At 36.9% G+C, this 17,693-nt stretch overlaps 1 protein-coding gene across 1 annotated transcript in view; it reads left to right on the forward strand.

Moving 5' to 3' along the window:
• The window catches only part of LOC149072092 (guanine nucleotide-binding protein G(q) subunit alpha), a 225,946-nt gene that overhangs the window by 152,010 nt on the left and 56,243 nt on the right, over nt 1-17,693 (forward strand). The window contains exon 6 of the mRNA XM_089246123.1: nt 15,554-15,707. Coding sequence (XP_089102249.1) covers nt 15,554-15,707 — 154 coding nt within the window. The remainder of the gene's footprint in view (nt 1-15,553; nt 15,708-17,693) is intronic.

Raw genomic sequence — 17,693 nt, forward strand, 5'->3', positions numbered from 1 at the left:
AAACACTTCAAGAGTTTACTACATTGGACCCAATCGAATGTATTCTGGAAATCAAAAACATCATCTACATTTTTGCCATATTCCAAGCCAACGAACAAAGCCTTAGTCACGTGATCATAGAAGCAAAGGAGGCTGGTTACAAGGTTTCCCCTTTCTGAACCCATGCTGGTTATCTGCTAATACATTATCCTTATCTATCCTCTTTATCAATTGCGTTTTGATGATAATTTCCAAAATTTTCAAGAGGGAACTTGTCAAACTCACTGGATGATAATTGGACACAGCTTCTCTACCACCCTTTTTAAATATTAGAACCACATTAGTAAGCTTCCAATCCCTTGGGACGATACCCTCAGCAACACTGGTGCGACTGGTCCCAACAATTCCCTGAGGACCCTATTATATATTACCAGGACCAGCAATCTGGTTCTGATGCTTGCACACACATTTTTAAGAAGTTTTATCGTTGAGGGTTTTACTCAAAGAAAGTTACAGAATAAGCTAATGCCACAGTTATCACTAGAATAAAACTCATCCTCACAGAAATATGTTCAACATGATCCTCCGAACCAGTGAACTAAATTTAAAATAGCAGTATCCCCTATAACCCTAGTGGCGTCTGATACATGCTTATACAAAACAAAATATTGGGTACCAACTTAGTCTCATATTGATCTTTAGCTCAAAGGTTCTCCCAATCAATATCCGGTTAATTGAAATCCCCTAATATGACAACCCTTACACATGTAGGAAATAGTAAATTTTATCATGAAGTTTGGCAACATAGTTTGGATTCCTATTCAGTGGATTGTAACAAACCCTCTACAATAAGCTTGACACCTTTTGTTTTCAAGCTCTACAGATGTAGCTTCAATATCACTTCTGTGCATGTTACACTTTCTAGTCTTCAAACATTATTTCACTCCACCCCCTTTCCTATTTCATCTATTTCTTAAAAAAAGTATTCATTGTATCCTGAGATGTGCAAGAATGATTCATCCCCATCATTTGCCTGAGATTTTGTAATGGCTGTAAGATGTAGGCTCTTCATAGCCATCATAGTTTCTAAAAAAACCTTCTTATTACCTAAGCTCCTGGCATTTATTAGAACACATAATTTGCTGTGTGATTTAGTGTCAATCGAGAATCCATCCAAGTCAGAGGTGGGTAATTCCCCGTCAATACTGTTATTATTTAAATTAACTAACCCCCATTCCTGTCTGTGGTCTGGGAGTATAAAACCCGACCTAAGCCTACCATAAACCTCCCAGACTTCCCAACTATTTAGGTGAATCCCACCCCAAGGAAGCCACCTATCGTTGAATGCGGAAAGCTCCAAGAACTACATCCCAAGTGAGGAGCAATGTCCAGGGATGGGATTGCTGCGCCAATTGCACCAAGCTGCGCCATTAGCAATTTCCTGCTACATACTGCACCAATAACGTTGATTTCCCTAGAAAATTTGGTGCTTCTGCATAAATCAGGGTTCTCTGAAATTTCCCTCTTTAACTTTTACTTTCGATGATGTCATTTGAATCATGCTGTGACGTCAACCTCTGCGTTGCTACTGTAACTTATAGAAAACCTTTGTGTATGTTTAGGTTTTTTTTGTAGAATTCATCACGATACTGGTTCTGCCAAGGTTTCCTGCATTTGGGTGTGAACATTTCAGATTCCGAAACCCCGCGTCGTCTCCGATTGATTAAAAAACCAAATTTCAAGCTAAAAAAGTTTGGGTTTTTAACCAATCGGAAACGACTCCGTTTTCGGAATCTGAAATACAGATGCACTATGTTTGCGCCATCAAGCTGGAGGGAGTATGATATCAGCAGTCTTTGCCTTTGCAGTGATGAGAACGTCGTCCGCAACATCATTCGTCGGAACATCACGTGACTCGGTGAAAATACACACAATCCCCCATTATTTTCTTATGGCATAAATAAGAGTTTAGAAACAATAAATGAAAGAAATAATTTCAGCATCGATGAGATAATTCTAAAATTAATGGAATACATAATTCCAGCATTAATGAAAGATAATTCCAGCATTAATGAAAGATAATTCCAGCATTAATGAAAGATAATTCCATCATTAATGAAAGATAATTCCAGCATTAATGAAAGATAATTCCAGAATTAACGAAAGAGATAACTCAGCATTGATGAAAGAGAGAAAAATTGATGAAAGAAAAATAAATGAATGCAATAATTCCAGCATTAATTAAATATAATTCTGTAATTAATGAAAGAGAATTCCAGCATTAATAAAAGAAATAATGATTAATAAAGGAAATAATTTCAGCATAAATGAAAGAAGTAATTCCAGAATTATTGAAAGAGAATTCCAGAATTAATGAAGAAAAATTCCAGAATTAATGAAGAAAAATTCCAGAATTAATGAAGAAAAATTCCAGAATTAATGAAGAAAAATTCCAGAATTAATGAAAGAGATAATTCAGCATTGATTCAGAAGTAAGGAGCAGTGCCGTCTTAACGCATGGGCTCACCCGGCACAGCTTGGGGGTCTCAAGAGAAGAGGGACCTCAAAAAAATTAGAAGTAGTTGAATTTTTAGGGAATTTGCCGGATAGGACCTCAAAAATCACTTGGCCCCTGGGGCCCATGATGCTCTTAAGATGGCCCTGGTAAGGAGTCCAGATCAGACTTATCTCGACTGCATCAAATCCTGGAAGTCCTTTCAAATAAAAGTGTTTTGGTGAAAGCTTTGTTTCTGAAAGAAGCATTGGAACTTTTCAATGGCTTTCTGACATTATTTCAAAAAGAGGAGCCCTTCATACGCATTCTATATGATTAGCTAGGAGCTCTTGTTAGTAAAATTGTGGCGTGTTTCCTGAAATATGAACATATTCAGAATGTTAGAATTGCTGAGCTCCAGAATGTAACTATAGAAGCAGTGAGAACTGGAGGAAAAATGTGATTGTTGGTGCTGAAATAGAATCCAATCTTGCTGAGCTGGGGATGGGATGTTCTCAAGAAAAAATTTCTATTAGGTGCTAGATCACTTGTACTGGTGCTAGATCCTCAAACACTTGCTCGAAGTTTTATTTTTTGAGAACACCAGGATGGAAAAAATGAAGTGTTTGCATCCCATTTTCCGACTGGAAAACTCTTCATTATCATATATTAAATACATTGTTTCAAAGCTACCACAAGTTGTTTGTCCTTCAGATACCCCTGTTCTCTTGGAGGAATGGATTTCTCTGCAGTGTGAAGATATACAGGTGAGTCAAAGGTTAGATAATTATTGGGTATCTATATTTGATCTGAAAAACTTGGATGGAAGTGCAAAGTTCAAAATTTTGCCTGTGCTCGTCAGCCTTATGTCTTGCCGACATGGAAAGAGACAGCGAGAGGGGCTTTAGTGTAAACAAACATTTCCTGCAACATAGATCAAATCTTTCGATTGAAAGTATCAATGGCATTAGGCAAATAAAATCTTATGTACAGCACTCTCAAAATGCTAAAGATATTGATGCCAATCCTTCTGAAAACTGTTCGCAGCTCACATAATAAGTACCAAGACACCTAAAAACTTTTGATAAGAAAGTTCCATGACCAGATGAGAATCAAAGACTAAAAGAAGAAGAAAGGAGTTGGAAATTCAGTTTTTTTTTTCAAACCGAGCACAACTCAGGTCTATTGCCATAGGTAATTTACTACCTAGTGAGTTGTGCTGGAAGTGTAAGTGTGTGTATCTAGTGTTGTGTATGATTTTTCAGTGCTGCCATCTATATCTCAGAAGTGAAGTGACTGAATATTTGTACTGTTTGTAGGACTGTTGCTCTCTGTGGCGAGACTTTTTAACGGGGAGATCGGCTCGCATTTGTGCCTCAAAGTTGGGGATGCAACGTCCCTTATGGGAGTTGCTTGACCGGTTCGAAATATCCAGTAATAAGGTGGCAAACGACAAGTGGAAAATGATTGCAAATAAACTTTCGCATGAAATATTATTTATTAATTTCAATATAAAGTTGGTCAATTTTAACAATAGATTAGTACAACATGGAGCCCTCTATTTGACATTAACAGAAAGATACTGGCTCACCAATTGATGATCATCAACAGTCAAACTTTTATGCTGATCGGACATCCGATGTTGTTAGTCACTTCGACGTAGTTTCCCCCCGCAAGTATCAGTGAAGGTCTCTCGGTTGAGAGCCGGATCGTTTCGATTAGCACCAGGAGGCCTCTCGGTTGAGAGCCAGACCACCTTGATCAGCTCCAGGGGGCCTCTCGGTTGAGGGCCGGACCACTTTGATCAGCAATGAAGAATTTTGACTGTGAAGATTAACTAATGTTTTCGATTCCGGACTTGCCGGGAAACAAATTCAAATACTGTAAACTATTTCATTTTAACTAATTATCAGCTTATTTTCCCAGCCTAAGGCCAATGGATACGGTGGCAAGACGGTGAACCGTCCTACTAGAGGGCTTCAGTTGAAAAGAACAAACAAAGGATGAACGCAATGTGAGAGACAAAGAGGGAGGAATTTATACTCCTATTTCACAAGAAATTTGGGACCACATGTCCTCGCAAGGCCTTTTCGCCTCAACGAAAATATCGGATTTACATATTCATGCGTCACTATATTATAAACATTACAATTGAATTATTACATTGGAATCTAGCAACATAACACAATCCGGAGAGCTGATCAGACTCTCCCGATTATGTAAACAATACCAACAAGACAATAAGAAATGAAATGTTCCGACGGAGGTCTGCAGCCCCCCGCCGAAAACAAGTGAGTACAACACTATATTTTCCGTACAACGAGACTTCTAATAACTCCCCCGGGAGGTTCTTTAATAAAAATAAAAATATTTAACCGGGCAAACCCTTAAGCCTAGCCCAAACTATACGTAATCTGGACGAAAATAGCGACATCGTCATCATGAGGGAAATTAATTTATGTGGGATATCAGTAGCCCTACCTCTGGCCCGTTCTCGTTCGACAGCCGAAAGACCCCACCCATCGACTGCAGAACTAAGCGAACATTCTGGCCCTTACCGGTTTGTCAGCGGCTCCTCGGGTGGTTTCCGGTAACTGAGAGGTCCCTGGGGTCTAAAATAAGAAGGAACTTCCCACATAACGACAAGATCACCATTAATGTAGAGGGATCGGATCCCGATACGTTACAGGAACCACAGAAAACCAACTTCAGCCGACCACCACTGTGGTGACAGTAGGGTCCCCGCGATGCGAGTTTGTCACTATGACCACTCGACCACCACAGCGGCGGAAATTCAGTTATCATCAAAAACTATGCTGAACACTGCAGAGAAAATGATAGAAGTGGGAATAAAGAGAAAGACTTTGTAGACATCAAAAGTGGCCAAGTTCGTCTGAAAACACAGAAAAAATTTGTAGTGTTCTTGAGAAATTGGAGGAAAACAGAGTCAACAGAAACAGTCAAGGAAATGTCATGAGGTTTTTCTTTTTTTTAATGTATGCTTATTTGTTTGACTTGTAAACTTTTACTTTTTTTGCCCAGCTTGGATTATGACTAATTTTTACGTCCCTACAAGTGGATGTAAGTTTTATCAAACATATAAAACTAATTTTTGATGCCAGAACCCTACGACTTGTTAAAATGTTTAAAATTAAATAATCTAATTATCTTGGTTCAAAAAATTTCCATTTTTCACGAAGGTAATAAGCATGGCCCTCACAAAGGGGGGGGGGGCTGACAGGGCTGTAGCCCTGGGGACTGGGCAGTTCTCATCATTTTTTGCTTTTTCACGCTATAAATTAACTACAGAAGGGGCCCGTGAAAAGTATGACCAGGGGCCCTCAAAAGATTCCAGCCTGGGGCCCCTCTCCAGGATGTGGGGGCCATGGTAATAAGGATTCTGCGTGCTGCTCTGAATTCACAGATTGCTGCTCCAAAATACTAAATTAACTGCTCCAAAAAGACTCAACAGCAATCCCATCCCTGAATGTCGTTCAGGCCTGAGTTAAAGTGGTGGTTCCTACTCCTATACTCCCTACTACCCCTTGGCAATACTGGAATCACTGCCACATTTGAACCCCCCCTCTCCTGAGCAGATAATAACATGTCCTGGTATTCTGACAGACACTTACTGATATTTACTTCCACCTAATTTGTTCCCCCCCACATATCCGCCCAGGCAGCTTTCATCTACGGAAGACATCTCAAATGTTGCTAATCTTTTCCCCATAAAGACAGTAGTGCTCAAAACCATAAAAATCCCTACACACCCAGTTCCCCAACCATAGAATCCTCAATAATTGAACCCCTGTCACTATCATCCTCTACCTCATCCTGAACCACCCATTCTTCCTCGAAACTGTCGTTATTCATAGAGATTGCTTCTTTGACTACAGGTGGCTATATCCTTGCCTTCCAAAAAACCCTCTCTCCCATAATACTTTGACCTTGAGTTCCAACCTTGTCCTCTCGAAACACCCCTTACATTTGAAACTATCAGCTACTATCCCCCTAGACCAGTGGTCGGCAAACCGTTGCTCTTGGGCCCTTTGAGTGTGGCTCTTCCACAAAATACCACGTGCAAAAATTAAATTCCTCATTTGGCCCACTTAAACGGTTCGTCGATGCTGCGGGTAGTCTCATTCGACAGTACTCATTCGACGGACGGAAATAAGTTGTATGATGTAAATTAAAGAAGTCAAGTCTATCGACCTGTAATTTCAGCAGAAATTCAAATTCTAACGAAAATTCCAGTCCCTTCCCATCCCCTCCCGAGTGAGTCATCTTTGTCGCAGGCTTTTGCCAAAAGAGGGAGTGAAAGCCTGATGCTGCTGTCACGTGACACTTCCGCTACCGATCAGGTAGGTCAAAACTGGGAAGTTTGGAAAAAACTGGTAAAGAATTTTTTCCTAAGATACTCGTGGGTAGATAGACGCAAAAGACGAGTCTCCTCTCAGAATATGGGGGAGGGGGGTTAGGGGAGACATGCAATGTTTTCCATACTAAGGATCATTCTACGATCTGGCCGGGTAGAGGTTGACGGCCAGATCGTAGAATGATCCTGGGCCACCACCTCTCATGACGTCTCTCCCGAGCCTCCTCTCTCCATGCAACATCGGTCAACACTGCTAGAAGCGATCCACTAGGAGCCACACCTCTAAAGACGACACTCCTGGGCCACCACCTCTCACGACAACTCTCCCGTGGCCACCTCTTTCCATTCGCATTCAACATAGGTCATCTCTACTGAAGCAAGTCACCATGGGCAACCATCCGAAGACGATGCTCCTGGGGCTCTGTCCCACAAGACGGCCGTCTTGTTATTTCCTGACCTTTATTATTAGTGGTCATTAAAGTACTTTAAAATAACTTGATTTTTTTTGGCTTACATCATTCAGAGAAAATGAACAAATTTTCACTTCATATTTGGCGATGATCAGAGACGACTACTTGGGAAAAAAGATGTAGTGTCGAGGATTGAGAAAGAGGTATGTTGAGATGATTTGGACATAGAGAGAGAATGAACAAAAGGAGATAGACGAAACAAGTATACAAGACGAGTGGGGATGGGAGAGTTGGAAAGGTTTGATCTCAGCGAAACGTACCTCAATCAGATCGAGGACGTTTTTAGCAAAGCCCAGCTTAGGAGTACACTAATTCAGTTAATAACAATGTACTTACATATATAGCTTGAGTTTAAAAAATTTGGCTCTCAAAAGAAATTTCAATCGTTGTACTGTTGGTATTTGGCTCTGTTCACTAATGAGTTTGCCGACCACTGCCCTAGACCAAGAAAACCCTATCGCAAGCCCTACACAACCACTAATTGGGGTTGTGGCATACTAAAACTATTGTTAAAAACTAGATAAACAACTACACTTAAAAAATAGGAGAATGAGAAATGCTAATAGATAATTTAAAATAACCTAAATAGCATTACAATACAAAATGTGCGTAACAGATTATATGAGAAAATAAAGAAAACAAAATGTGCTCACACTGGATTACAAAGAAAAAAAATATATACATATAAAGTAAGAATACAAACCTAAAAAAAAGTTTTAATTCAAAGTACAACTATATTTAATAGTATTAATCAACTACATAGTAACTTAACTATCTTATTACTAACACTACAAAAATTAGACCTTACGCAAACCAACAAAAATTACTAAAAATACCCAGGGAAAAAACAAATCTACACTATTTCCCAAGCAATGTGTTTCAAATAAGTGGGAAAAACACCAAAATGGCTGAAAACAAAGAACCCATATTCCTTTCTATGTGAATACTGGGGTAAACATTTGAATATACACAAAGAAACTGTGGAAAAAAATAGTGAAAGTGCAGTAGACTCTCGGTAACTCGGCACGGGAACAACTCGACATCTATTATTCCCTTCGTTGGCACAGTACTAATTTCAATGTAGGGAAACCTCTCTAACTCGTTTGGCTTAACTCCGCATAAGTAGACTACGATTTTTGTCCCTTCACCACGACTGGTTTTTACAATTGGCCTTCTGTTACCAGTTCTAAGAATTTTTTGACATTGTTCATGGGTACTTTGACAATCCTTTGTGTCTTTGTTCTCTATGATGGGTCCCTTTTTTGCATTGGGGCTGGGGGGGGGGTGCGTGTATGTGAAGAATGAGTGTTTTTGGAACCTGTTGGCCAGCTTATCATTTTAGTGGAGTTTCCAAAAAAAAAAATTGATAAACATGTTGAGATAAATCGAGAAGCTATCCATACTTGGAATAAGACAACCATAAGTATTCTTTGTGGGCATTGTGTAATACATTATCATACTATATTATTATAGTATATACTATATTATTTCTAGTTTTTGTAGTTGCATTTTTATTTGGGTTGCTGTCTTTTTGGCATCCATATTTGATATGGCCATCTTTTTCTCAGCCACCTCGTTGGGCATTTTGTCTGTTGTGGCATTGTGTTTGTATAATGTCATTTTCTTGACAAGCTTTCAAAACCCTCAAGCTAATATGAGAACTCAGGTGGTCAATAGTTTCATTTCATGACCTAAAGACTCACTAAGAAGAGTATTTTCGAAATTTGGCTCCTAAAGGGGGGGTCAATTAGGGAAGGGGGATTTGTATGGAGGAATCACGCGGAGCCGAAACCGCTGAAGCTATAAATATGAAATTTGGTCAGTATTTTTGTAGTGTAATGTAGAGACTCACTGAGAAGGAATTTTCCAAACTTCAACCCATCAAAGAGGGGGGGGGGGTGGTGGTGGGTTCAAAGGAAATCGCTGAAGCCATAAATATACAATTTAGTCAGTATTATATTTTATAATGTTATAAATACTCAGTAAAACCGAATTTCTTAAAATTCATTCCCAGAGGGGGTCATGGGTTTAAATGTTATATGGGGGGACTCATCAGCGAGTAATTTTAAGATTACCAATCCACGCGAGCGAAGCCATGGGTAACAACTAGTGGTCCGAATTTCTTAAAATTCATTCCCAGAGGGGGTCATGGGTTTAAATGTTATATGGGGGACTCATCAGCGAGTAATTTTAAGATTACCAATCCATGGGTAACAACTAGTGGTCCATATAAATGGTTGGGTCAAAGTGGAAAGCAATGTACTGTTTTCTATTATTTTTCCTATTAATACTTTATACATATGCAACTGTAAAATTTTTTAAAACATGTAAATACTAAATTACCTGTAATAAATAAATAAATAAAACTAACTTTTTGCCAAGTGGTAAATAAAACTAACTTGTTGTAACTTGTAGCCAAGAAAGTTTGCAGCTGACAAGGGGACAACGTGAAAACATAACTCCCAGTTAACAGCTGATTTGTTGGAAAGTATTAGACAGAGGGTGTTCTAACCACATCTACATGTTACAATGCCTTAGAATTCAAATAGTCCAGTAGATGTTGTTAGCATTTCGATTATCTATTTTTTTAGTGAGCACAGGTGTTTCGACCATAGTTGTGTGAAATTGCGGTAATGCAATTGTTCAATTTTAAATTTCCTCCCCTCAATTAAAATGTTCAGATCTAGCTTTCTTGATCATTTCTCGGTAAAAATTTCAGAAATCATTTACATCTATCTGTCTTTCATAGTCTGCTAGTTAAGTTTTTATGTTCTAAACAGAGGAATAACAGGAAGTAACCCTACCCAGTGGTGTAGGGCAGAATTTTCGACCCATATCAAGCGACACATGGCAGAAACAATGAAACTGAATTTTTGAAACACACAAGAGTAATGTCAATTTTTTTTGAACCTATTAACACTTGGGCAATTTCTGAAAATCTGAAAATAAGTTGTGATAACGCAATAGTAGACTTAAGCTGCATGTGGTGGTCATGTGTCAAGTTAGAGCGGTTTTTTTTTATTGAATTTAAAGTTCCAACCATGGGAATAATAAATGTTGAATTATCGAGGTTGCACTGTAAGAAAGGAAAAAATTAATCATGATTTGCAAAATAGCTGAAGTTTTCAAATTTTTGGAGTGTGAAAAAGTTTTACTCTTTAGCAGAAAATTTTTTTTCTTTCCAGTTGTAAAAATACCTTGCATATGAGAGTGTGCAACAATTTAAAAATTTAGTGCAGGTGAATTGAATAATTTGTAAAATTAAACTAAATGGATTTATGATCAATATACAGCAATACCTTGGCTAATGAAGGTAATTTGTTCCAGAATAACATTTGCTAGCCAAAAAGCTATTTCACCATTGGTTTCTATGGAAAATCGTTTTATTGGTTCCAAAATTTTCCGAAAATTTGAAAATAAATTATACAAAACACTAAAAATAGCACTGTTAACCTTTTCCAAATGACCAAATTAAAATTTCAATTAATTTTCTTAATTTTTTTCTTGTTATTTCTCCTTATCATCCTTTAGTTAGATATTGGCCATAAAATTCATGAAAAAAATTTTCCTGCATGTTTTGAATTTTAAAAACTTTATTCGATAGCAAGAAATTTGTCTCAAGCGAAATAATTTCCTCAGTCCCTTTTTTCTCAGTTACAAGGTTTGACTCTGATGGAGAAATTTGCTTTCTGTTCATGCTGTAAGACAGTGCTTCCCATGGACAGGTATACATTGGAGCACAAAGAGGTTGCAGTCCCCCCCCCCCCCCATCAAAGATTTGTATGGTTGATAAAAATATATATGTATTGATATCATCATGATACCCCGCCGAAAGTTGCTGAAGATTAAAATTGATTTCTTATAGCAGATTTTAATTCACTTGCATTCCCCATTTCATTGAGACCCCCTTCCAGTTTATTAACATGATAAAATGGGGGGGGGGGGATCAATTGATCTAAATATTTTTTATTTTGTTTTTAAAGCATTCTGTGCAAATGATCTCCCTCGATGTGCGTCAGTGTCCAGGAAACTTGAGACTGGGGGATTTATATTTTCTATATTATCCGATAGGATTTCAGTGTTACATGACCTCTGTAGGTTTTGAATAGGATCTATGAGAGTGATCTTGCTTTATTTTCTGGGCAGTTGTTGGAAGCGCCTGATGTTCTTTCCAAAGGGTTCAACCAAGCTTGTCGATTTAGATTTGAAAAAAAATTCCCATAATTCCAGTGATGTGGAATATGTATCTGTAGGCAATGAGTTTCTTGTAAAATAATTTGGAATCACTGACGTTCTATTGATGAGGAAGTGTCCCATGATATTTCATACACTTTCATCTGCAGTAGATTTTTTGCGATCGATTGACAGAATATTATTGAAATCTCAGATATTTGTATGCCATCAAGTTGAAATTTGGGTGTAGGACAAGAATTTTAATTGCTGGCTTCAATTTGGTTTGCATTTACTGTATCTAGTATTTTTTCATTTTGAACAGCTGAGGCATTGTTGGACATATGATTTCATTCTGATTCACGCACCTATCATCAATACTCTTGCTTACTTCGCTGCTAACTTCTGAGAAGTTTTCTCTTTGGTGAATGTACATCTTTTTTCCACTTTCACAGCAATCATAAGCAAATGGATATTTTTACTGCAGAACAAACAATTTATCGAAGAAAATGACAAAAATACTTGACAACAAAAGCTGAGATGGGCTGACAGACACCCACAGATAAGAATGAAGGTAAAAAATGTCTCAAGAATAGGGATTGCACCATATTTGATGCACAGAGACTATCAGAAGAATTTTGATCTTACAAAATCTAATTGTGACAATGTTAGTAGTATTATATGGTGAATGCGTTCTAAAATATATGGGAGGGTCAGTGTGACCCCCTTCTTTCTTTCTAGGTATATCCATTTGTATCTCTGTTGCTAAGAAAGATAATGATAAGAGCTTTGGTGTATAATAGTAAGAATAAGATAATTCAGGAAATTTTTAAGCTTTTTGTTTATTCTTTCTTGAGATATAGAAGTAGAAAGAGCATATTTAGAAGACACCAACCAGTGTTGAAATGCATTAGGACTTTTATTATTTTTTGTGTATTTGCCTTATTCGTTGGTGTCTTCTAAATATTCTTGGGCAAAGTGGATCAACTCTTCTATAGAAAGAGCATGCAAGGTCACACTTTCCATCTGTCTTTCTCTTTCTAGTGGTTGAGTTGTCAAAAGCAAGTGACTTGCATAGTAAATATTATTGATAGAAAATCCAGATATCAGTTCATTGAGAAATTTTCTAATCATATAGTACGAAATTGATAAACTTATATTGGAAGCTGGTTTCTCATATTAATTAACATGGTTTGTACGGTCCTTGAAAACCTTGAAAAGTCAGTGAAAAAAAATGTTCATTTTCAAGTCCTTGAAAATCCATAAGAGTCCTTAAAAAAAGAAATTTTTTTCAAAAATTCTGAGTCTCCTTGAAAAATTTGTGTTTTCCGAAATAGTTTTCGCCACTTTTTTTTTACTCTGTAAGTGGTCCTTAAAAAAGTGCAAAGCACAGGGAAAAAGCCTTAGCAGCCAATAACCCTGGATAATTGGATTTAAAGCATGTTTTTTTCCCATTATTCTTAAGCTGGGTTTTCGTAGGAGCAGGTTTTCTGTGCTGCGTGAAAGTGAATCGCCCAGCGTGACACGCCGTCCACTCACCAATAATAAGAAAACAAGTTCGACTGTTTTCCTAGAGAGTGCAACAAGCCTCATGGCAGTGTTTTATGTTGGCCGTGATTGGCAGACTGCTTCTGGAGGAGTCAAATGCATTGTGCACCACTCGTTTTACCGATCTTCTCTTCATTTTTGTTTTCTTTCACTTCCCTTCATCGAGCTCGATGTTTCCCTTCAAACCGGAGCATGCAGATGACAGAGTAGCTGATGCCAAGGCTGTGAGCTGATGCGCCACGGTAGGAATACACAAACGCGTAGTGTGATTATGTAACATGTTTCTGTCAACGCGAAATGATCCAGTTTGGTTCACGCAGTGCCAAAACCTTTGTTGGAATGTTTTTCCTTTTTTATTCTCTGTGCACATGGAACCGCTCGGCCAGACACAATATGTAAATCGCCGGCGACGTGCTCTCACCCTCACGGGAGCTCGGCTTTATACTGTAGGCTGGTTTTTTTCCGCGTGTATGTCGGGATGTTTTTTTTCTCCCTGAGATTGCCGATTGTTATTTGTTGGCCGTTTTATTATGTTTTTTTTATGATCGTAAATGATCTTGTTTTTTTTCCTTGCAACTTTTATGGAATAAAAGCTAGAGTTCAAAATGAACTTCCGATCGTTGTTTTTTTTCTTCGGCTCAGTCGGCACATACCTCCTTCTAGAGTAGAAGTCCTGCTCTAGAAGGTATTGCAACAACCCACTTCTAGGAAAACCCGGCTTTATGGTAGCATGTATCCTGTGATCGTATGTAGACGTATTTGGAGTCATTGGAAGTCATTAAACTTTTGTACTAGGTATTTTTTTCTGGAGGACTTCAGAAATCAATATCTTAGAAAAAAAAGTTTCATAATTTTTGCCGAAATAATTTCAGTCTTTTGGTCCGTAAGCGAGCAAAGCTTCCTCTTGTTACTGTCAACCATAGGGAGAGATAGACTTTGAAGTCTGGGGGGCATGGTCATTATTTCTGGGTGGCACGATGATGATGTCAATTCATATATGCATATATACATTAGATCAGTCAACTTCACCTTTCATGCTGGGGCCTCCTCCCGTATCTCTGCCCATGCTGTCAACAAAATATTTATTTAGGAGTGATGTGAAGCGCTTGTACAAGGTTCTTTGAAGAAAGAAAACAAAAAAATGAGTAGCAAGTGTGTGTACTTTTAATTACTTGTGATTGAAAATCCCTTCTATCAAGATTGGTTGCTAAGTGTGCCAGACAAAACGGCCGCCAAATGCAAGCTGCGCTTCAATGGGTGAATCGGCGCTGAAATCCATTGAGCTTATATTACTGGAGGGAGTATGACGCAGGGCCATAACTAGGATTTTTGTATTGTCTTGCCGCCCCCACCAATTCGGAATTTGATTATTTTATAACGGTGTTCACCTAAAAATTGCCACCTGGGGCAGTTGTCCCCCCCCCTCGCGCTCTCTAGTACTGGTATGACGTCAGTGGTCTACATCATTCCTTGGAAGATCACGTGACGTGTTTAATGTCGGCGCATCTCCGTTATTTTCTAATGGCATCCATAGTTGTTTAAAGGAGTTTAAAACAATAAATGAAAGAAATAATTTTAGTATTGATGATATGATTCCAAAATTAATGAGAGATAATATCAAAATTAATGAAAGAGATAGTTCCGGAATTAATGAAAGAAAAAATTACAGAATTAATGAAAGAAAAAATTATGAATTAATGAAAGAAAAATTCCAAAATTAATGAGAGATAACTCTAAAATTAATGAGAGATAATTCCAGATATAATGAAAGACAATTCCAGATATAATGAAAGACAATTTCAGCATTGATAAAAGAGATAATTCCAAAATTAATAAAGCAATAATTTCATAATTAATGAAATTTTAGAATCAATAAAAAAATTCAGCATTAATGAAAGAATTTCAGCATTAGTGAAAGAATTTCAGCATTAGCGAAAGAAACAAATCCAGAATTTATGAAAGCAATTATTCCAAAAGTAATGAAAGAAATAATTCCAGAATTGTTGAAAAAATTCCAGAATTAATAAAACAAATTTAATCTTTTTCTATAGTTAGAATTCTTTTTTTAGTCTTTAAAAGAAAATTGATTGCAATATTTAGAGACTACGTTTCAATGAGGAAATTGACAGGCACCAACTGTGTTATTCAATGTGTCATATGTTTTGTATGATATATGTGTATGTAGCCTCCTTTATTCATTATGGATGATGTGAAATAAAGTAGGTAGAAATGTAATCTCTGAAAGTTTTAATCCATGCGCCTATTCATGTGAAAAATATGCGTTTGTAAAAAAAGTCCTTGAATTTTTAAGTTTTACCTTGAAACGTGCTTGAATTTTCCTTGAATTTTTTTTCGTTGGAATAGTACAAACCATGATTAATGTTTTAATCATTTGTGAATATTTAATTTTATCCTTTGTGAATGGTGTGTTTGTTCTGTCTTTTATGCATTGACAGATTAGTATGTTGAATGCTATTTTTTATACGAGGTTAATGTAATATTTTTTTTATTGCATAGAACCGAATGGAAGAGAGCAAGGCACTATTTAAAACAATTATCACATATCCATGGTTCCAGAACTCGTCTGTTATATTGTTTTTAAATAAAAAGGATTTATTAGAGGAAAAGATAATGTACTCGCATTTAGTTGACTACTTTCCTGAATATGATGGTGAGTATTCACAAGATTTTATATGCAAAAAAATGTCTTAAGATACAGGAAGTATCTGAGAAAGCAATTCAGGTTTCTCAATTTCATTTCCTTCTTTTATCATAAAAGTTACTGGAAATAAAAACTTTCAACATTACCAACCTGTTTCCAGTGGATTTAAATGAATTTGCATAGAATGATCAATGTTCGAACCTGAAAATACTGGAGGTTGGTTCATAACAAATATTGTATGTGATTCCTATATTAATTTATAGCATGGTTTATATTCAAAATTTTAAATAATAGTGATGGGAATTTATTAAAGTATTGGTACTATCAGCTAAAGAAAGCAGCAATTTCTTTTCACTTGCAGGAGTGTAAAGTCTGCTACAAACTGCTACAATTTCCGATGTCTGCTATATTCTGCTATAATTTTGACAATTTTCCCCTCATTTGTTACATACTGCTACAAAAATACAAAAATTCTGCACCATCTTGCACCACAAACAAAATTTTCCCTTAGGAAACTTTGAAGTTGCATCATGATATAAGCTCACTTTTCAATGAAGCTATTTGCCCTCCTCACAATTTTATTTCTTGGGGCCGTAAATGGAATTAGCTTGAGGCTCTCTCCTCCCCAGGATTTGGTGCCTAAGGCCCCTTTCACACGGAGCGGACGCGGATCCAGAAGAGGTTTTAACAATTGGAATATACTGAGCCTTTAAGATGAGCCGAAATTTCCCCGCACCTAGGAAATGTTCATTCGGGTCTGGACTTCTTCCGCATGTGTCAAAACCTAAGTGCGGGCTCCGCATCCGCACATAGAAGTTTTGACAGTTGGGTTATTCGGAGCTATTCACACGATGCGGATGCGGAGTGAATTCGTCCGCATCTTTGGCTACTTTTTAAAGATGATTTTGCACAGAATTTTTTTAATTATTTGCCATAAATACACTTAAAAACACCATATGCAGGTCCCTGTTCATCAATAGGATGTACCCAGACATGCCTATCCCTCCGTTTCCCTCTGAAATGGAGATATAGTAACTTCAACTGCCTTTTGCCCATACTTTATAATTTTATACAAAAAAACTTGTCAACAACAGCCATTGACGGAACCAAAATTATAAGCTGTTCTGTTCATTACGAATATTTAATTGACTACATACTTTAATAACTTTTAAATTTAATTTAAAAAATTTTATTTTTTTCTTTTTAAATATTTGAAATTATTTTAAATATTTATTATTTTTTTAAATTTTTAATATTTTAATTTTTTTAAACTTTAAAAAAAAACAACTTTTATTAAGCAACATTATCCATGTACTGTGTTCACTCAGGGCCGGATTAAGACGTTTGAAGGCCCTCAGCACTTGAATATTTTTGGTGCCCCCCCCCCTTCCCCCCAATACCTACAAGTATATTTAACTCGATATTCAGTCTATAAACTGAATAAAAATGAAATTTTATATTTTTCTGAAGTGACTAATCTAAGGATGAGATTTCACTCTAAAAGGTTTTATTTTATAAGACTTGGGAAAAGCAACTAATAAATTTATCGGTTGCATTCGAGTAAACGCAACCGATCAGCTTATTGGTTGCATTTTTAAAAGAATTATTATAACATTTTTATAGTGTAATCCGGGCTTAAGGCCGGGATTACACTATAAAGTTTTATAAAAGTTGAAAAAACCAATAGGCGCATCAGTTGCATTCAAGCAAATGCAACCGGTGATCTTATTGGTTGAATTTTTCACGTTTTATCAAAGAGCTTTTACAAAACTTTTATATTGTAATCCCGGCCTAAGACTGGTATTACCCTATAAAACTTTGATTAAAAATTCTTTTATAAAACTTGAAAAATGTAACCAATAAGCACATCTGTTACATTCGCGAGAACTTAATTGATCCGCCTATTGGTTGCATTTTTCAAGTTTTATAAACGAACTTTTATAGTGTAATCCCGACCCAAGACAGAATTGTGATGTGAATATTTCTAAGCATAGA

This window comes from Pholcus phalangioides, unplaced genomic scaffold (assembly GCF_987345545.1).
Source record: "Pholcus phalangioides strain wild (caught in Gottingen) unplaced genomic scaffold, Ppha-v1.0 ptg000017l_1, whole genome shotgun sequence".
NCBI lineage: Eukaryota > Metazoa > Arthropoda > Arachnida > Araneae > Pholcidae > Pholcus > Pholcus phalangioides.